Below are 22229 nucleotides of genomic sequence, written 5' to 3' on the forward strand. Positions count from 1 at the left end.
AAAACACGTAAGTTCTTGTACAAAATATGTACATTTCAGTCCATGGAACTGATGAACAATATAAAGTTGCAAATTTGATATTAGATTCACTGTGTAAAGCTTCAGAATATTAATGTAATATATTATCTTTTTCAAGCCCTCTGTTCATAAAACAAAATGGAGATTTTTTTAACTTACCTACCTACTTAATTTTCACTAGTGAAACATAAATTAAAAGATACATTTTGAAGTCTTTAAGTATTTTTATATAAAGATTCAGTAGTCAATATGTCATTACAGTTGTATGTATTATGTTTTTTCTACATATTATGTTCCAAAACAGTAACAGAACTATCTCTGGAACTTTTGTGAATGTATTTCATGGAAATGTAATATAAATTTTAAATTTGAAAGGAATATATACTACAGATTTTTTTTTTTACACATCAGGAGTTTTACAAAGGTATCTCATAATCTTAGTTACACTGAACCTAAATAGGAAATAACTGTATTTTGTTTGAAAACTAGAAGTAATATTTAATAAACATGTCTATTATCATGAATAAAGACCATTTTATCTAGGCTGATACTGTTAATAAATATTATTATTTATATTATTTCTCAGCTCATGAATATTTTGTGTATATACCCACTTCTTTAATAGATTTTGATACTGATAGTCAGAAGTGTTATTGCATTACTAATAACCATAAGTGTAATTATTTGGGTTACTTTGGCACTACCAATCCAGCAGAAGAAACACGTGTTTGTTAAAATTGTAAATCAGTCTTTCTGTGTAATCTATACATATGTATATATGACAGGTATCTAAATTCCTTGCCAAAACATGCATATTTAAATCCTTTCAGTTAAATAAATATTTTTAAAGTTGTATTGCTCATAATTTTCAATTTGATTTTAATCCTCTAGTCTCTGCCATAAACTGGTAATATTTTCTTATTATTAAATTGATGATAAGTAACTATATATAGTAAATAATGTACAGTAACTTGTAGTTAGCTAAAAGTTGCATTCATTTCAGTGCCTCAAATATTTGTTTGAGGTTTATGAATAGAAAAAGTATAGCCATAAATTATTTATAACAAAATCAAAGAAACTCTTACAGAAATTAGATTCTATAGGTAGGGTAAGTGTTGATTCTTCATTGAGATATAATATTTCAAATTTATTTACTCTGTCTTCTTGAAAATGTGAGCTTTTGTTTCTGTATTTCCAGGATCAGTATGACTTCCTTTACAGGGGACTTCTGGATTACATGTATCATTACAAGCTATTGGATGTAAGAGATACTCCACTCTGAGCATTAACAACTTTAATATAATATCATGGTGATATACGTACACTGTAGCTATTCTGTTACTGTAGTGATTGCATAAAGACCTTTGGTGCAAGGTTTTGAACTGTTCCAAACAAAATTTTCTGAGAGGACAACCGGTTAGTGCCTAAAGAAATCGACCACATGAGAATAAAGCCAGCATTGTCAGTTGAATTTATGTAATTACCAAGAAAAAATGGAGAAAGCTCACTCAGAAACATGTGCATACCTCAGTAATCCTGTGGTTTGCTCTAAAATACTTGGTTGTTAACTTTGAAAACTTCAAAACAATTTTTAGTTCAGAATCACTGAGATTCATGTTCCCAAGTAGCCAGCCCCAGTGAAACCTGTTCGTAAATATGTGTAATGTTATTTACTGGCTAGCTGTGAAAACAAACAAATCAGTGTTGTGTTATTTCTTCTGTTTCTGTTATATTCAGTCTATACGGTATTTCAAGAAGGTCTCAAGTTTGTTATACTAATACTGTGATTGGTGGAAACAGAACAGTCTGTCATTTTAATCATTTCTGTTTCACTGTTTTGTATTTCAAAACAAGTGTTTTACATATCTCATGTTCTAAAGTAAAGTAACAGCACAGTGTTCTGGTACTATAAGTTACATGATATATAGTGTTATATACTGTAGTACATCAGTTGGTAGATGAGGTGTCTGACAAAGTTTTTGTTTGTGAGTTGGAGTTATTGAGGTCTTGTATATCATTTTCTCATAATTTCAGAATGTCAGTCATAGTAGTTGTAAAATCATTGAATAGTGATTCCTGGAGTCTATTCTTTTTGTTCCAAAATTACTTTCAAAAATCCATTTTATTAGAACTACATGCTCGACAAACATTGTAACGATATAGTTTCCAGTACTTTCCTCATCATAAAATTCATATCATAACTGGTCTTGCTTTGAACTAGGTTATAAGACTTTTACCAGTTTTAGCATAATAATAGAAAATGTTATTCATCTATTGCATCAAATTTTTTATTACAATGATTTAAAAAAATCATAAAATGTATAGTTTGAAGTTATTTATAATGTTTCTCAAATATATAGTATCAATTTTATTTTCACCAAATTTATTAAAACTGAATATTTATAGATTCATGGCAATAGGTACTTTATCACAATATCACTGACAAAGATATATTAACAAATAAAATATATATGTTGTACATGTGTTATATATAGGCCATATTCAGGTTTGTAAAGATTTTTCAGTTATTACAAAGAATGTGTACCTGCAGACATTGTAGCCAATTAACAAAGGATTTGTAAACACATGGAACAGGTATAGGACTCCTAATTCAGTAAGCTTGAAATATTTGGCTAGCTGGTTTTTGGGATTACAGGGCCCTTATACTAAGCTATCTATATGTATAAACACATACATACAGATTTATATGTATATATATATATGTATATATAAACGCATCTCTGCAATATACTGTAGTACAGTAATAATGTAATGTGGTTATGGGCTGACTTGCAGGCAGGCCGAGTGTGTTGTTTCAGCTTAGCTGTTGGAGTTTCGACTAATACTACTTGCTGTTACATGAAATATTTATTTGTGGTAAGGATGCAGTGGGTGTGGAGAGCACACAGGTACTAACTGTAGGCTTTACAGTTAAAACAAAGAAATTCAAGACTAAGACTTCCAATAACACTTTTATTTAAGTCATCAAACACTTAATATTTTTACACACACACACACATATATATATATATATATATATGTACACACAATTTATTTTAGTTCATGTTTATCATAGGCAATCATTTTAACTCTATTAAATACTTAAACACTTTGCTCTCGGTCCACTATCCAAGGTTCTTCCTGGTTCATTATCCACATTTCATACCACCTATTAACCTTTGTAGTATCTATTTCTTCCACATAGCAGAAGTTTATCAGTGGCTTTCTCTGAATCTGTCCTAAGTAACTCTTCTGTTATCCTTGATAGTGTCAGTTATTCTTAAACTAGATATCATTTGATGATACTGTGACAACTTTCTTGGTATGTTCATGGAGTTGTTATTGTTCTGTAAACATCATTGCTTCATAAACATTTTCTTATACTTCATTACTTCCTGTTTATTAAAATAATTATTTGAGGCATCCAGATATTTAGCTATGCCGCAATAAAAAATAATATACCAAGGTTTTTTACTTATTAAAATATACAGATTAGAAAATATGTAGTTAGTTATTTACCAATGTAATTTCCTTTTTATCTACTAACAAAGTACAGCCTCTTATTCTAGGAGATTACATGTTGCTGGAAGTTGTAGGCTTGCAGTCATCAGGAACATCAACTGTGGTTATGGCACATTGGTATACAATATTTTTGAATGTGTCTTGCAATGTTAATTGTTTCATATTTGATTTTACTGTAACCAGTACTTCTTGTATTGTATACACCCACATTACATGTTGCTCACTTATAAACATTTTTGTTCCAGTCCATAAATGAATAAATAAAATTAGTATTCCAAAAATTAATTCATCAGTGAGGGCAATACACCTATCAATTGAAGGTTTTTTTCTTATCATTATCACTCTCATGACCTTTATCACAATGTTAACAATTTCACTATGAGTTGCAGGACAACTGGGGCATTATTATCTACATTTAAACATTCACTGACTGTTTCATCTATCAGTTTAGCTTCATCACATGTTGGGGCTTTAGAATATTTCAACATATTACTCATAATATTTTTTTTGTTTCTTGAAAAACATGAAAACTAATGAAATCTACAATACTGTCTTTGTCGTAAAAAAAAATAGCATAGAAGGCCACTACCTATGCCATCTGTTCCGTAAAATTTCTTAAGGGACCGTATTCCATACCTTTTTTAGCATTCAAAGGTGCATCCTTAATAGTAAATTATTTTTAGAATACCTTAAGTCCCATGCCTTTGTTGCATGCATTAAGCATTTTATGGATAAGTTTGTCCTTGTATTTACACTTGAAGGAAGGCAGATCATAGGTTATATTGGGGATGTACTATTAGCAGGTAAATAAATTGCAAAAGCATTTTCTTAGAAGCAGTTCTACAGCTGAGTGTGCAGAAGCATTATCCAGTATTAAAAGTGTCATGCAATCATTGGAGAGCACAAGAGCCTGATGATGAGCCCGAAAGTACGAAATGGTTTTCAAACTCCTTGATAAATATTGGCAACACAATCCATTCTCTTTTATTGGCCTCATAATGCACAGGAAAATCCTTGATCTTGTTAAAGGACCTTGAGTTCTGACACTTTACAACACCCAATAATTTATATTTCTGTGTACCAGATGTATTAGCCAAGTGAGATTGGTGAGTCTTTGAAACCTTATGGTGCTGTGTCTTCTGCTGTTACATACATTGTCTTGACAATGTACCTACAAAATAACGGCATCTCATCTGCATTATATGCTTGATCTGGCATTAATTCTTCATTTAAAAACATTCTTACAGATTCTTCTGTAAATGCCTCAGCAACTTCCTTGTCAGCAAAGGTGTTTTGCCACTCATCTTTGACAAACATAGGTCATGATGTTTCTTGCATGTGTTGGACCACCTGGACAAATACTCAGAGTTTTTAGGCCTAACTCCTTGTGAAACATCATTGCTCAAGCAATGATAACAGTATAATTCAACAAAAACATTCCATCCACTGTCTGCTCTATACTGAGGGAAAAAAAGTACCTCGTCTTCACTCTCCTAGCATCCACTGAACTCATTGTTGGCCTTTTCTACACTTGAGGGCAAAAGAGGTAAATGAAATGTTGATAAAATTTACTAACAAACACACACAACCTATAGAATACAGTAAAGTGAGGCAGGAAAAAGATTTGGTGTTTAAAGGGCCACAAATGTGTTGCAGTAAACTGAAAAACCACTGCATTTTAAAAAATAACCAGAATTTGAGTCCTCCCAGATTTCAAGATGTTAGATTAGGGATCCTATACCTGTGTGTGTGTGTGTGTAACATATGGTTCTACCCAAAACATCATTGCACTTACAAACTACTATTTAGTAAGTTACTGTTGTGTTAGCATGATTTTAGTGAAATCCACAAGTACTGGCAGATATCTTTGACAGAAAATATATTCAAGATTACATTTACAAAAAAAAATTAATTTGACACCAGTATTGTTCCTTTTGTTTCAAAATGAAACAAAGTCAATTTCTTATGTCCAGTTCCTTTGCAGACAGAAGAGAAAATTACCCTATTAAATGAGTGAATATAGTGAGAATGTAATAATGTTCTTCATAGAATTGCATTTAGAGTAGCTAATGTAACTGAAAAACAAAATTATTGTCTTTTCTTCTCGTGGGTGTAGGTGAATACTAAGTAAAAATTAACTTTTAAGTCGAGTTATTTTAACTATGTTTTCTGTATAATCTGTGAAAGTATTTTTTAATAACTAAAATATTTTCCTTTTTTGTCTTATATCTGTTGAAAAGGTTGTTGCTTAACAACATATTAACCATGAAGGTAATTTTTTTCATCGTTTCAACAGCCAGACCAGTATAATATGATATTTTAGTTTTATCTCTTAAAAGAATATTTATACTGTGCTCATATATTCAATCACAGAAGTTTTCCTACCAGGCGTAACTCTTGTATCTATATGTTGTAATAAAACTGCTTAAACATGTTGTCCAACTTGTTTTGGTTTTCATCAGACAGTTTGTTATAGATTTACAGCTAGTGTTAGTGTGTAAAAATACCATTTTAGATCTGAACTCATTTTTACACATCTTTGGTTTAAAATATGTAATGTTATATCATGCTTTGCCTACTCAAACACCTGTAGACCAATGAAAGTTTTGCAGGATTTTGTCAATAATGGTTAAACATCAGCTAGGTAAATACTTCAATACAGTCAGGTCTTATGATTATTGTATACCTTTATGTACATTATATTGTATTTGATTCTTTTAAGTGAAATTGATTTGTGTTATGTAATACCATTGGGTTGTACAAATTTTGTAGTGATTTTGGTTTTTAGCACAGCTTTGATTACATATCTGACTTGAAGATGAATTTAAAATTCATGAAGATTTTGAGGTCTAATGTCATTACTGAAATTTAGTTAACAGGTTTATAGATTTTATATTTTATCACATTTTTTAAGCATTATTTAGAAAGGAAAAACTTCAGTCAAATGCAAGAAGCTAAAGACTGCTCTTGTATCTATTAATGATATTGTTAGCTGTAATTCAAGTTTTATAAATGACCTTAATTTTATGAACATACATGTGATCTCTTTACCACTAGTAGAATGAATGGGGAAAAAAATTATTCCAAAAAAAAACAACCTATAGTAGTTATGATGCTCATGTACATATGTATCAGTATATTGGTTTTAAATCATAAAATCAAGTTCCATATTTGAATAAAACAGGGTATATGATTAAGATTATGCTTTATCTTCTACCAATAATCATGTATATTTTAAACATCAAAATATAATGGATAAATGTCAGTTACTTGCAATAATTTTAAACTATCAAAATTATGAACAAATTTGAAATCAATTTTAATAAAATTACTCAACTTTAAAAAAAAATAACATTATAAAGAATACTGAGGTATGAAATACAAAAACTAGCAAAGTAGATATGATTTTTAGGCCTAACAAAATATGGTGAATATTGTGGTTGCCTCCACACTTTTTCTATCACTTAATAGCAGTGAGAAAAATAGGATTTTAGAAAACTGTGTGAAGTTGAATATACTTTATATTTAAGTAACAAGATTTGTTTATATATACGTAAATTTCCTGTTTTTAAAAGGGTTCTATTCTTTTTGGTGCTTTAATGTTTCATGTAATGTAAACAGTTCTTCGTTTTGTTAGTTTGTCTTAAAGAACTGGGTTTAAGTGTCTTTAATGATTCTTTGTCATTGACATTATTTAATGTTTATTTTTGTGTTGGCCAGGTATTTAATATAATGGTACTCAGTCTTATTTTGTTGTTGAGGATTTTGTGTGTATGTTTTTCATCTCTGTGTACTCATTTTCATGTAATATATTACTGACATTTTGTTTTTTTACAATATTTTTCTTATACTATTGTACTTACTCAGTTACATGGCATTGCAAAGATGTCATTTTAAAGGTCAATTAGCTTATGGTGAGCATTTAAATTTTTTCATCCATTTGGAATATTACCAATCACTTTTAACGTTTTTTGTTTTTGTTTTTTTGTATTTTTTGTTTCAATAAAAAATGTTTAAGTTTTGTTCCTTACTTAGTGTAAATTAAAGTAAAATGGTGAATTTTATTCAGTCTGGTTGTGTAATTAATCTGATAGTTTGTACATAGGCAAGATTTTTTTTATCTAGAAAATTACTAATAATATAAAATATTATCCTAAGTGTTATTTGTTAAACACCATCTATTAATATAAGTCAAATCTACTAATTGTGACTTACACCTAAATTTATTATATTAATAACATGGCTATTTTTGCAGAAACAATTCTTAAGTGCTTATATTTTAAAAAAAAACAGTGAAACCTATTGGCTAACATCTAATCAAGTTGATAGGACTTAATTACTAGGTAAGAAAGATGGTTTGAAGTAACTATTGGAATTAAAATAAAGTGTTTTTGTATTATTTTATTAAGTGTGAATTATTAAAATAGAAATTAGAGCCGAAAGTGTGTAATAAATTAGAAACACTACAACATAAAAATAAATGGATTGAAAAAATCAATACATTACTGCATGGTTGCTTATTTATGTAAATGAAAATTTTGTTACTTTCAAAGAAAATCATGTTTTACAGTGAATTAGTCATTTGAAATGTCTTAATCCATATGATAAGTGATGAAGTGTAACATACCTGTTACATGTGTTATCCACAGTTGACAAAATGCAGATTTCTATATACCCTCATGAGAGCTGAAATGAATAATCTTGTATATTTCAAAAGCATACTGCTGCTGTCTGGGTCTTGTGCTCAATGTCAGAGGTTATATAGCTTACTTGGTTACAACATGCACACCTTTGATGAAACTTTGTAGAATGGATGGCAACTGCCTGTTGTGGAGACACAAGTGTATAGGACGATGTTTCAAAAGTCTTCCACCAAAGTCTTCAGGTGGAAGACTTTCGAAACGTCATCTTCTACACTTTTGTCTCTACAACAGGCAGTTGGCATCCATTCTACAAAGTTTCATCACAAATACTCTGTTTAAACAATCTATCAAAGAATGCACTGTTTTAGTTTAAATACTATTTAAATCAGCCACCAGTGAGGCAATTGTTTTCAAAATGTGCATGCCACAATCTTTTACAAAGTGCCTTTTAGCATGGTGTATGTGTTTGTCAGTTATCAGCTACTCATTTGACTCCTACATTGCTAATTTATGGGTACTTTGTAGTTGAGGAGAGTAAAAACCAATTATATAGACGTAATGAAAAACATCTGTAGATATGCATTTTGGAGGTCTTAGAGGTTGTGTAAATGTAATATTAAAATTGTACAATGAACAAAAATAATTTTATTTTTCACGTGAACATCACTTTGAACTTCAATTTCTCAGATATATTCTTAGTATTAATACTTTTATAACACATCTAGTCTTCTGTGCACAACTGACTTGTACATTATGCTAAAAGCTTGTTACATTTTGTATGGACACACCCAGTAAATACAGAAGTATAGTCAACTTTGCATTCTAGGGTCTGACCCTGTGAACATCTAGAACAATAAGGGATAGTATTTCAATAACATCTGGTACATTCCACTACTATGGTGTCAAAAGTCATCTATATTACACCTCACATTACTTCACTTAAGTACCAGTTATGTTAATTGTGTTCTATACAAATCTATGGTAATATAAAAGATGGAAAGCATAACCCTTTACAATATAATACTGTAATAATAAAGCAAAGATCATGTTTTTAAAAAAAATTTTTCCTATGCAGAAGAATTCTTTGATAAACATGTATAGTAGTTCAGCAATAAATGCAATGACTTGTAATGCTAAAATTCAAGGGTTTAAGTTTCTGTAGTAAGCATAGTGCATACAACCCACTGTATAGATTAACATCAAATAATTATTAATAGTTTTCAACTAAATGCAGTAACATTCTTCTGTAGAAACCGAAGCACTCCATTGGAACTTAAGCTAATTGTTGTTACTATGACATTACTTCTCATTGACAGTTAGGTGCCATTAAATGTGGTACACATACATTTTAAATCACTAGTAGACAAACCAGCCTTAGGGCAGCTGTTTATGCTGGTAGTTACCAATTGTAGTATTCATACCTCATTGAAAACAAATTTAGAAAAAGTAAATTTTCTTTTTTTTCACAGAAGTACAAGACAGAAATAGTCTTCAGATTGTGGTCTTTAGGCATAAGCAATTCATTCTATCAAAATGATTAAATGGACACAGCTAAAAAATTTTCATATATTTTACTAATATAAACTGTAATGTTTATATATATATACACATACTGTAAAAATATTTTTAAAAACTCCAGTATTCAGTACTATTTTTAAAAGTTTAGACATTTATATAGATACACCCTGAGTTGCAATATTTGTTTCACCTTTTGATAGATGGGAAAAATGTATCTTTAGTCAAATAATCATTTTCAAAATGTTCATGTACATGTTAAACATGTTGATTAATTTTCAAATAGGACATGAAAAGTCGTGAATTTACACTATTCCTCTATCTTAGACAAATTTTGCATGCCAGAATATTCCTATATAAATCAACATGAAATTTACAGACTTAAATAATAAATTGTGTTAACCTGAAGATATCTAAGAAGATCAAAACATTGTTCTACATTTCATCTTAATTAAAGCTTTATACCCATACCAGCCATATTATTTTAAAAAAATACAAATTCAATGTTAGATTCCCTGTAAGTGACAGGGTGCAAGAATCCCATTGTTAAGCCTTGTACTAAAACAAAATGTACATAAATAATTGTTCAGTCAGGTAAAACTTATAGTTATTTGACTCTGTATCTGTACCATTGTTGCTCTTGGTATATCTAGCTGATGAGTAAAGAAACTTACATAAGTAAATTTGAATGTAGGGTTATCTCCCTTAGTGAGAATGATTGTTGATATATGTATTCTCAGATTCTGAGGTATTGTGCTAAGAATGTTTGTCCTAACATAATGTAGTATCATTTTTAATCCTATTTCTGGCTTCTCTTGAGCAGACTTAAACACGTCTTTGTCTCCACTTAAGTACTCTCAAAACTGACCAATGATGTGCCATCAAACTATATTACAAGCAATGAATATTTTGTGTTATCTTTTCACTCATGTTTGCATTTCTTCCTTTGCTTTTGATATCCAACTTATTCTTTTGTCAACATTTCCAGAGTCTGCTTCTTATTTCAGTTTGCTTGTAACTTACTTATGAGAAATTGCTGTACTTAGATGACAAACAGGCCCGCATGACCAAGTGTGTTAAGGTGTTCGACTCATAATCCGAGGGTCATGGGTTTGAATTCCAGTCACACCAAACATGCTCGCCCTCCCAGCCGTGGGGGCATTATAATGTGATAGTCAATTCCTCATATTCATTGGTAAAAGAACAGCCAAATAGTTAGCAGTGGATGGTGATGACTAGCTGCCTTCCCTCTAGTCTTATACTGCTAAATTAGGGACAGCTAGCACAGATAGCCCTCGAGTAGCTTTACGCAAAATTCAAAAACAAAACAAACAAATAGATGACAAACAGAAAAAATTGAAGTATTACTTAACAAGTCCTAAAAAATTGGTAACTTCCATAACTCAATGTCATCATATAATTCAGGCTAGAAAAGTATGTACTAAATACAGAGAATTGAACTTGGTGTGTTCAAAAATAAACTTTGTACATAGCAATATAATACTGAGTGTAAATAGGAAATGTATGACAAGGTGCGTGAGCATCTGCATTAGGACGTGTATGTAGTGAGGTAAAAAGTGTATAGTATACTTTGTATATTTGATACCAACATTTCTTAAGAAAAATATATATCAAGTAAAGAAGGAAGTTAGAAAAAGTGAAGTTACTGTATTTGTTTAGTCGTAACAGGTAACACCTTAAAATGAGTTTCACAGTTTAACAGAGATAAGGACAAGTCAGACACCCACTGTAGAATAACTTCAGCCCACTTATATTTAAATCTAAATTCCTGAAATTGTTTACTATGTATATGTATGGCTGTACACTGGATGATTTTAATTACTGCAATTTGTTACCTTTGTATCTTGCATCTTCTCACCAAAAAAAAAACATGTTTTTGGTACACGATATTTCATTTATATGATTGGTATGTTAAAAAATTCACACCAGTAACTTCAGAAGGTTATTCATACTATGCTGTTTGTTTATTCTATAGACATTAACTGAAAATAACCAGAAGCCATGTAAGGTTCTCATTAACTCAATAAAATATAAGCTTGTTAATCATTTATTTGTTCATAGTTCTACAACTGAAATAACAATGCAGTGCTACAAAATTCCTATGTTGGCATAATACTGGGGTGACAATCATTCTGTTATTTCAATGATGTCAAGAAACCCACTTGTTGAGAAATTTATATGCAAAAACGGCTCGTTTGGGTTGAGAAAATATTTTACATAGAAGAGCGAACAACGTTTCGACCTTCTTCGGTCATCGTCAGGTGAACCTTCTATGTAAAATATTTTCTCAACCCAAACGAGCCGTTTTTGCATATAAACATTCTGTTATTCAATAAATTTAAAAAACAAGGAAGGTATTTCAAATGGAAAATTTTCAGATATGAACATCCTCTGCAGTATTTATTGAATTCTGTATTTTTCATGTTGGAAGTATTTTCGAAACTGATGTAAATTCCTATAGATACCAATTTGGTGTAGGTTAGATGGTAAGATACACAGTAATAGACTTACTCAAATATAAATGATCCAGTGATTGAAAATGAGCAGTTATGTATGCTAAAATAACAGAAAGCACTCATAACACAAATGAAGTGTTAGCTATTGGCTACGTTACTTTCTACATCCTTATGTATATTTTCTTTAAAACTTACACATTAGAACTATTTTATAATAATCCTTATAAATTACTGTTTGCAAATTCTCTTTGTTAACTTAAAGATGACCAAAGAAGGTCAAAACATTGTTTTGTACCATATTCTAATTAAAAGTTTTAATACCCATACCAGCCGTTTCGAGAATACATTTTTACTTCAAGTGGGTTTCTCATCATCACTCAATTATTTTCACTGATTTAATAGTAATAAACATAATATTAGATGTTAAATGGCAAGTCATAGAGAACAAAAACCTACCAGTGTTAAATTATCAACATATGAGTATATCTATGTCCTTTGTCATCTGTATTTTAACACTCCTATGAAAAGTGGGGCCTAATAGGCCCCAGAGCAACTTGAAAGGTTATTAATATTAGGCTAATAATTTTGTATTTAAATGAAATTGACATTTAAATCCATTAATGAATGGATTAACGAGATTCCCACTGTCCCTATCTACTATCTAGCGAAACCACAGCCAGGGGAACGGGCTTGGAGAAATCAGGACTAGACACGTCTTTTCGTAGGAGTGTTAATAAAAATGCAATTCTGCCTTTATAAACATTCATAAATTTATTGATAAGAAGCAAATATTTACAAGACTCATCCATTGAAGTTACCATTATTTTTTGTGTTTTTTTTAACTCTGATTTCAAACAGTATTTGTCAAACTCAAGACAGAATGCAATAATGTCTCTCTAATAAATTGCTTAAGGTTATTAGAATTTGTTAGAACAGATTTACACCAGAAAATTGTAGGTTTGCAAAAAGTAATACAAAGTTCTTATTCCATATTTCATACCAAATATATCATTTTTTAATCAGGAAATAAAATTAGGTTTATGAACTTCAATCAATAACAATGAATTTGAAACTTTTAAAATCTAATTTTAAGCACATCAAGTATAATAAGCTATTTTATACTTACATTTTTACAACAATATTAAGAAATTCACATACTGTTACAATACCAGGTTTTAACATGGCAAAGGCTGAAAGATGGTTTGGTATTATACCACAACTACCACTATATGATGGAATATCTACTTGCTTTATGTCTGACTGATTATAACATACCTGAAATAGAGAAATACGTAAAATATTCAGTATGAAGGCAACTTCCCAAATACATCGCATTCATTTGTCAACATGAATTATTTCATGCACATCTAATTCTAAAAATTTTAATAATGACACAAATTAAACTGTAATTAAAATTACTATCACTGGTTTTAAAAACTTTGATCGTAGATGAGTAATTTGTATGGTTACTGTTACATCAAGTGTTTCCAGCATTGCCTCTTTAAAGTAAAACTGAGTTCCTAGTATTGGTCCGCCATGCCCAAGTGTGTTAATGCGTTCGACTCGTAATCTGACGGTCGCGGGTTCGAATCCCGGTCGCACCAAACATGCTCGCCCTTTCAGCCGTGGGGGCGTTATAATGTGACAGTAAAAGAGTTGGCGGTCGGTGGTGATGTCTAGCTGCCTTCCCTCTATTCTTACACTGCTAAATTAGGGACGGCTAGCGCAGATAGCCCTCGAGTAGCTTTGCGCGAAATTCAAAACAAACCGTTCCTAGTACCACTACTCTTTTATTCTCTTCGTCATGAATGTAAACAATATGCCACTCAAAGACCCAAACCATAAATACGCGTCACAGTTCGCTGAAGATGTAGCCATTTGGAAAAGTGCCCCTACACCAGAAATAGCAGCCACTAACTTACAACCACAACTAAATAGATTATGTGAATATTGTGAAAAATATAGAATTAAAATAAACACAGCGAAGACACAATTAGTAATATTTTCAAAATCAACGAAACATCAAAAAGTTCAACCACAGATCTATATGAACGGAAAGCTTCTCCAAACTGCTACATCTGCAAAATTTTTAGGGTTAACATGTGATTTGAAAGTTACATGGATAAAACATGTAAATAACATAAAAACAAAAAATTGGCGAAGAATAATCTATGCTAGGAGTCTAACTGGTAAAAAACTACGGAACAACACCAGAAAACATAATTAAAATATACAAGACATACATTAGACCTACAACAGACTACGCAGCTCCTGCATGGATCAATGTAAGTGAAAAGCAAAAGCAAACCAAACTCCAAACATTACAGAATACACTAATTCCATCAGCATACAGAGTACCTAAAACCGCTTCCTCAAAATTCTTGCACAACTACTCAAATACACAAACAATACCAAATAGACTTCTACATAGAACAATAAAATATTTTGATAAAAATTGGCGAAAAAATGAGTTGTTATGCGAACTAGACAGATATTGCATATATGAAGCCCTAAACACCTCTTCCCGTTAAATTTGTACATCAGATCATTAAGATAAAATCATTTGAAATAATAATAATAGTAATAATAAAATAGAGTTAAAATAAAACAGGCCACCTACGTTCTAGACTTATTTAAAAAAAATGAAAGAACAATATAAATGGACAGTCCTGAAAAGGACCAGACTAAAGTTATGGCATTACTCCAGCCATTCAGTATTTACTCGAAACATATTAATAAGACCACTACAAAAAAGAAATGGAAGGAGAAAGAGGTCTAGTGTATGTGACCCTCCTGGATATACAAATATATATACCCAAACACCAGAGAAAGAGCGTACATCAGACCTATATTAGAATACGCATCTCCTGCCTAGATAAACATATCACCCAAACAATTACAGAAACTACAAAGAATACAAAATTCAGTTTTAACTTCAGCCTATAAAGTACCACGTAGCACTTCGTGCACAAGTATGCGAAAATAGAAACAATATCTGAAAGACTCTTGCATAATACACTAAAGTATTTTAATAAGAATTGTCGTAAAAATGACTTAATGTGTGATCTCGACAAATACTACGTACATGATAAACATAGTCCTCAATACCTCTCTCCTATAAATATATATTTAAGAAATATCAAACAAGCTTTTAGCTTTCTATGGATCTCTCGCCTGTTTTTAAACATCATGAAAGCATCCATGACATCTGAAATAAAAAGGAGAATTCTTGAACCCGTAAATGGCAGAATCACTCCAAACGAAGTGTGACAAATATTAAAATATCATTGGAGAGATACCTAACTTTTAGGTGAGTGTAAAAAGCAAATCTTAAATCATATTAGTTTTGTGTATTTGTTTATCAGTGCTGATACAAATATTGTTTAGATTCCATGAGTGGTATGATCAGAATTTCTTTTAATGAAGGAGTTTAGTTTATATGCACAAATATATTTTCAGATGTGGCTTCCTTTAAAAGATACAGCTGCAACTGATAAAATGTATTTAGTATATACGTACACGTTCTTAGAATAGGCCAAATGGAGGTGATAACGACCAGTTTGAATGTTTGTGTTTGTTTGTTTTTTTAATTTCGCGCAAAGCTACACGAAAGCTATCTGCGCCAGCCGTCTCTAATTTAGCAGTATAAGACTTGAGGGAAGGCACCCATCGGGCCTGAGTGTTTGTAAAGGGCTGAATTGTAATATTGCGAATTTCGAACCCTGTGTTTATTTTAAGCAGCTTGTGAAAATTTTGTAATGATTATACTTTTATGTAAATTTGAATGTCTCTCTTTTTAACATTTTATGTTGTACTTGTGTCTATACACAGATGGACATATACCGTTTCACATTGTTCTTTAGCTGAGCATGTTCTTTCATATTATCAGATAAAAATAATTTAACGTCTAGTTCATGTAACGATAATGAATTAATTTTCGCACTTGACATTCCTACAAGTTTAAACACGGAAGTAGGGCCCGGCATGGCCAGATGAATTAAGGCGTTTGACTCGTGATATGAGGGTCTCGGGCTTGAATCCCGGCCACGCCCAACATGCTCGCTCTTTCAACCATAGGGGAGTTATAATGTTACGGTCAATCCCGCTATTCGTTGGTAAAAGAGTAGCCCAAGAGTTGGCGGTGGATGTTGATGACTAGCTGCCTTCCCTCTAGTCTTACACTGCAAAATTAGTGACGGCTTGCGCAAATAGCCCTTGTGTAGCTTTGCGCGAAATTCAAAAACAAACAAAAACAAACACGGCATTAATTTATACGTTACGTTTACAGTCACTGTAACTTAACTACACTAATGTAAAAGTAAACTTAGCGGTTCATAAATTTAGTAACTGAAAACCAACCATTGACAAAAACAGTACCTATTAAGTTAATCCACTGGCTAGAAACAACTCTATCTCCTTGTTTTACTGCAACTCGTATTTAAAAACGGCCATTTGTTACGATCGTCACCTTGTTGTATGAGAGTAACCAGTCACTCGTAGTCATTATAGTTAAATAAGACGTTTTCTGGATTGACACAATTGTACTTGATTTTCATCTAGATTAAGTCGAGAGAAAGATACTTCGAGAGATTGTAAATACGGACCAGTACAGCGAGAAGCGACAGTCTGGTGTCCTGAAGCAACCGGGTAAACTATATTTGTACTTTTAAATATAAACATTCTTTTTATATTTTACATCACATATTCAGTCAGTTTATGCTTTTAGCGTAAACTCAATCTTTGGCTAAATTCCGATTTACTTTGTGATTATCCTATTCGTTCATTTTGTTATAAAGTGGGCTTATTCGTCACTCTTTGCGTAAATCAATTTCAACTGAATATATCACAGCTGCGCTAATTATCACACGGTATATCATGAAACATTGATCTTGCAAGCAGATTGGATCACCATCAACGTTAATCTCCTACAAGGATCACCATTTTCAAAGGTTCTCTGCAACATCTAGCTCACCTTAACAGTTCAACCACATGCTAACTTCTGTTGACGACATTTTGGTGCATAGCAGAGACTCTATCAAGGTTAAAATCGAAAGCAAGATGTAACTAGCAGAGTGAGAAAACGTTGCTTTGACAAGGGGATTGTCGTCAATCCTGTCACACTCAACAACAGACACACTGGTGAAGACAGACTATCACTATCCTTCGTAGGAATTAATATCTCCCTTGAAGAAACAATGAAATACCTGAAATAACCTTTGGCAAACAACTCCACTTCACCAGCAACGTTAATATCATAATAATCAGAACTACCCAAGGTATCAATGCACTGAAAGATGTACAGGAAATAAAATTGAATGACTTCACTTGTTTGTATTCTTTCAAACTTATCTGCTACATCGTATTATGAACTACCAGTTATTACTATCAATTTTACATAGCTATAAGAGATTAAAACATATACAAACACGTGTTTAAGACTGGTGTACTTTAATCATTCTTACTCGGTCTATGTTGTACCACAAGTGCTTAAGCTGCACTGTGGAACGTCAGAAGTGTTTAAAAACAAAATTATTCACCAGAACTTTTAATTTTAAAGATCATACACTGCACTCTCAAGCAACTGCCCTTATTTATTGGTCATTTCAACTCCACAACAAAAATACATACACTGTTCAAACAATAGATTGCTAAAAGATATCTTAAGAGATAGTCACTACTAATTTTCAAATCCTTTCAAGTATAAATCTGCGGTCTCAGGAAATCAGCTGAGATAGAAAATGTAAAGGTTGAGCATGTGGTAAATCACAAAATTAGCCTGTCGGCACTTATTTAAAGACCATGGTTATCGTAGCCACAGATCGTTCCTATACCATATATAGTGAGACAGCTGTTTCACAACTGATACAATAAACTAGCACTGTTGATACTAGAAGCTTTTGATACAGAAAGTCTGAGCTTTTCAAATCCAATATTAAAAATCCATTTGATAGCTACTACACGAGACTTAAGAATCCAGTGGAGATCTTGCCAGTCATGAAGCTGTAAGTACAAACATGAATGTTATCTACACAAAAATAAGATGCACATTGTACTAAGCTGGCTTCAATGACCAAAAACCACTGCTTATGAGATATAACCAAAACAAAAGAATGAAATTGACAAGATATTTCAAATAATGGGATGGTCAAAGCTTAAAAAGGTCAATATTTAAAGATTAATCCGAATTATTTGCCAACAATCAAGAATAGTATATCACTGTCAATATAAAACATGTTTAATGAAACATTATGAAGAAATTAACAGAGTGATCTGCGTCTCAGTCAATGGTGCTGGATATCTATACATAGTACCATAACTGCTGAAAGATACAAGTGACTTCTTATCCCTCATGCAATTCTCTCACTTACAAGACCTGTTAGGTGTAAATTCATTTTCTCATCACATAAAGCAATTCCAATTATGCGGAAAATGTAATGAAACAAAACGTGATAGAATTAAAAAGAATGACCAATACGAAATATCTACAACCATGGTTTAGCCTACACAAATAACAAGACACCATTCTAGTAACTTTCTTTCGAACCCTTTCCAACAATTCAATGTCTTTCCTAAGGTGAGAAGCCCAAAACTATACATAGTACTTCAAATGTTGCCTCACCATTGACCTATACAATAAAAGTATAACCTCTTTAGGTAGACTTGTACTCAGTATTTCTGTAGATATAACCTAAAATCGTAATTGCCCTTGTAACGTGGTCGTGGGCTGACTTCCAGGCAGGCCGAGTGGGTTGTTCAGCTTAACTGTCGGAGTTTCGACTAATACTACCTGTTGTTACATAAAATATTTATTTGAAGTGAGGATGCAGTATGCCATGTGGAGCATGCAGGAACAAACTTGAGGGTTTTCAGTTAAAACAAAGTAAAGAGACTTGAGACTAGGACTTCCAATAACACTTTTTATTTAAGTCATCAAACACTTAATATTTACACACACATAGATATATCTTTATTCATGATTATCATACGTAATCATTTTAACTGTATCAATAAGATGACTGATGTTTAAGAAATACTGGCATTAAAATTACTTACAAAGAGTTTGGGCATGAAATGGCCTGGTTTTTACTAATAGCAAGAGACATCTTCTATACTTGTTTCTCAATTCCTTCTTGACTTCTCTCCCTTCTTTTTCTGACGAAAAAGAGATCTGAGATGTTCTGAGATTGGAGTCTTCTAGATGATGATCTAGATCATGTCGGATTGCTTGCTAGATTTTGAACAATCAAACATCCGTTCTAGGACCTTTTATACTAGACTGAGGAGGAAATTACACTATGTAACATAATTGTTACATTTTCTTGTTCCTAGACAGAAAGTGTTATTTCCCAATTGCTTATGACTAAAGTAAATGGAAAAGACCTATTTTTCTCTTCAAACTTTGCTTTTGTGACCTGGGTAATAAAATTTTTCAAATTTACCCTTTTTTTAACATTCCTGGTAAATTCAGTGCTGAGTAGCTGAAAGAAGAATTTTCAAGAACTCTCTAAAATGTTGTAGAACTTACAAGAATTTTCAAGAATGTTATAAAACTTACGAGAATTTTCTAGAACTATCCACAGTAATATATATACAGAAATTCACCACTCACCACTTTAGTTTAGTTGTAGCTGCCTAAGTGAACACATAGACTTATCTGATTTTATCAGATATAGCATCAAGAAGCTGCAAGCATTTTCCAGACGCATTCTGTTATGTATGTGGTCAATTTATTAAGACAAGAGTGAAAAAGTACTCTGTGACAGCATATGATAAAATGTGTGAAACCTACAAGGCATATTAGCGTCAATTCACTTCAACCCAAATGCACAAAGGACAGTTTCTCATCTTTATTTTATAGTTTGAATAACCCCTTTTAATGTTGATAGTACCCATCTGTTTGAATCTAAACAAATAGCGGATGTTTTTCAGCGGCTTTCTCTGAATCTCTGTTTTAAATAACCACTTTCTTGTCCTTGACATCGTCAGTTCTTTATAAACTAGCTATAAATTAATCACATAGCAACAAATTTTTTGGCGTGTCTCCTTGCTGTCGTTATTCTATAAACATCATTGCCTTGAACATGCTTTCCTACACTTCACCATTTTCTGTTTATTATTACAGTCACTTATATGAGGCACCCAAATATCTAGCGATGCCTTGCCCTAATACTAGTAACAGCAACTGCTTGGGTGACTTAAGAGACTGATCAACCGCCACACCAGAATCCCTTTCTTGCATGACACTGGTAAGGTTATTTCCATCCAAATTACGCTTGTAATTCAAATTATGATAGCGCAGATGCATTATTTTGCATTTATTATAATTAAAACCAATTTATCATTTATTTGCTCAACTCATTAAAATAATCGAAATATTTTTATAAATCAGCAGCATATTCTTCACAGCTACTAACAGCAAAGATCTTAATACCATCTGCAAATTTAAGTAATTTATTGACTATTCTTTCATCAGTGTCATTGATGTAAATGAAAAAGCCAACGTCCTAAGACTCAGCCCTGAAGTACTCCACTCGTAACATTAATACGGTTTGGTTTAACTCAATTTATAAAAACCCTCTTCTGCTTTCTTTAGCTCAGTCATACTTCTATCGAACTTACCAACTTATTCCCCACTAGGGAATACAGGTCCCCGCCATCACAGTAGCACAGAGGTATGTCTGCGAATTTATATTGTCAGAAGCTGGGTTCAGATACTTGTGGTGAGCAGAGCACAGCTAGCTCTTTGAGTAGCTTCGTGCTTAATAATAAACAACAGCAGGAATGCAGAACATTTGAAACAACAATTACATTCATATTATGGAAGCATAAACACAACTACAATGTTTAAAACAAATATAAAGTTTTTTGTATATTAAATATTTATATTTGGTATATATTGGTATATCAGCTTTTTGTTTGTGTTTTCTGAAATATTATATTGTATTAATGATAATTTAGTCATTTAGTTGCAGTTCTCGTTTTTTGTAACTTCTATATGTATACCACTTCTGTGTTTCTATAGTTATTTACAGTACTTTATATATTGATAGTGATATATTTTCTTTCATTTTAAAAGTAAATACACTAAACTAAACATCGTTTGAATTGACTTAACTTCAGAAGAAAAATAATTATTTCAGTGGTTTTGCTTTAGCAGTTTAATAACTTGAATTTTTACATTGTTGATATTTTATATGTGGTTTTTACATTCACAACATTATATGATTATGTTTGTTTCTTAAACGTTATCTTAGGAAATACATTCGCATTATTTCGATTATTTCATAACGCGTTAAATGACAGATCCAAATACGGTTTATATCTCCAGAGGTAAACAAATATTTTTTGCTGTTTGTAACATGCGTTGTTTTTTGTTTTGGTAGCTAACACCGGTACATACCATTGTTTACAAATTTTGCTTTAGAAAACCAACTTTTATCACTTGTTTCGGAGTGCTATCAACAAAAGTTTGTTGGGAATTATGGGATGTAAAAGTTTGTGCCACATGGACGAATGATTGTACTTAGAATTGGAAATACCTTAACAATATGTTAAAGTATTAGTATTGTCGGGTATATTTACTGGATAAGTTTAGGCTGTTTTCTTTAACTGAAATTTTGATTTTTTATTTGTATTTGATTTGGATAGTTTAAGGCTAAAGCCAAGTTTAGTTAATTTTATCGAAATCAAACATAAGAAATACTAAATAATATTAAATGTTACCATTACATGCTTGTGATGAAGAATATAAAATATCGAAAGGTACTCGGATTTCACATAAAGTTAGAGGGTGGCTGAGGTAAGGGTTTTATTTAAATATTAAACTAAATTAAGCACAAAAAGAAAGAAAATAAAGTTACTTTTCTGAGTGAACTTGATCTTACGTTAACATTTCTTCTTATTAAATATTAACATTTTTCGTTGTTTTAAAATGAAAAACGTTAATGTATCATGTAATATTAAATAATTGTGTCCCACTATAATAAATTGATATAACTTATATTTATAATTGGCAACGTTTGATAGATTGAATATCAATTGCAAGTAAAAACCT

At 31.6% G+C, this 22229-nt stretch overlaps 2 protein-coding genes and 1 long non-coding RNA gene across 11 annotated transcripts in view; 2 read left to right on the forward strand and 1 right to left on the reverse strand.

Annotated features, from left to right (window-relative positions):
• LOC143223218 (tyrosine-protein phosphatase 69D-like) overlaps nt 1-8038 on the forward strand; it is a 337627-nt gene extending 329589 nt beyond the window's left edge. For all 5 annotated transcript variants that reach the window (XM_076450864.1, XM_076450865.1, XM_076450868.1 and 2 more), the window contains one exon: nt 1217-8038. In XM_076450864.1, coding sequence (XP_076306979.1) covers nt 1217-1300 — 84 coding nt within the window. In that variant the 3' untranslated portion in view covers nt 1301-8038. The remainder of the gene's footprint in view (nt 1-1216) is intronic.
• LOC143223221 (uncharacterized) overlaps nt 1-14748 on the reverse strand; it is a 47438-nt gene extending 32690 nt beyond the window's left edge. For 2 of the 3 annotated variants that reach the window (XR_013012755.1, XR_013012756.1), the window contains exons 1-3: nt 14419-14748; nt 13302-13450; nt 8168-8226 (exon numbers count right to left, since the gene is read on the reverse strand). This is a non-coding gene — a long non-coding RNA (uncharacterized LOC143223221). Of the gene's footprint in view, nt 1-3028; nt 5071-8167; nt 8227-13301; nt 13451-14418 lie in introns of those variants that run through there. The other variant, XR_013012757.1, reaches the window with a different exon arrangement.
• A 6680-nt stretch (nt 14749-21428) lies between these two features.
• Nucleotides 21429-22229, forward strand: part of LOC143223223 (zinc transporter 7-A-like) — a 37727-nt gene continuing 36926 nt past the window's right edge. Inside the window, exon 1 of one of the 3 annotated variants that reach the window (XM_076450871.1) lies at nt 21429-21505. Coding sequence is in view for 1 of the 3 variants with exons in the window: in XM_076450870.1 (XP_076306985.1) it covers nt 21892-21974 (83 nt within the window). In the remaining 2 variants the exon portion in view is untranslated. The other 2 variants (XM_076450870.1, XR_013012759.1) reach the window with 2 other exon arrangements.

Source organism: Tachypleus tridentatus, chromosome 8 (assembly GCF_004210375.1).
Source record: "Tachypleus tridentatus isolate NWPU-2018 chromosome 8, ASM421037v1, whole genome shotgun sequence".
Taxonomy (NCBI): Eukaryota; Metazoa; Arthropoda; class Merostomata; order Xiphosura; family Limulidae; genus Tachypleus; species Tachypleus tridentatus.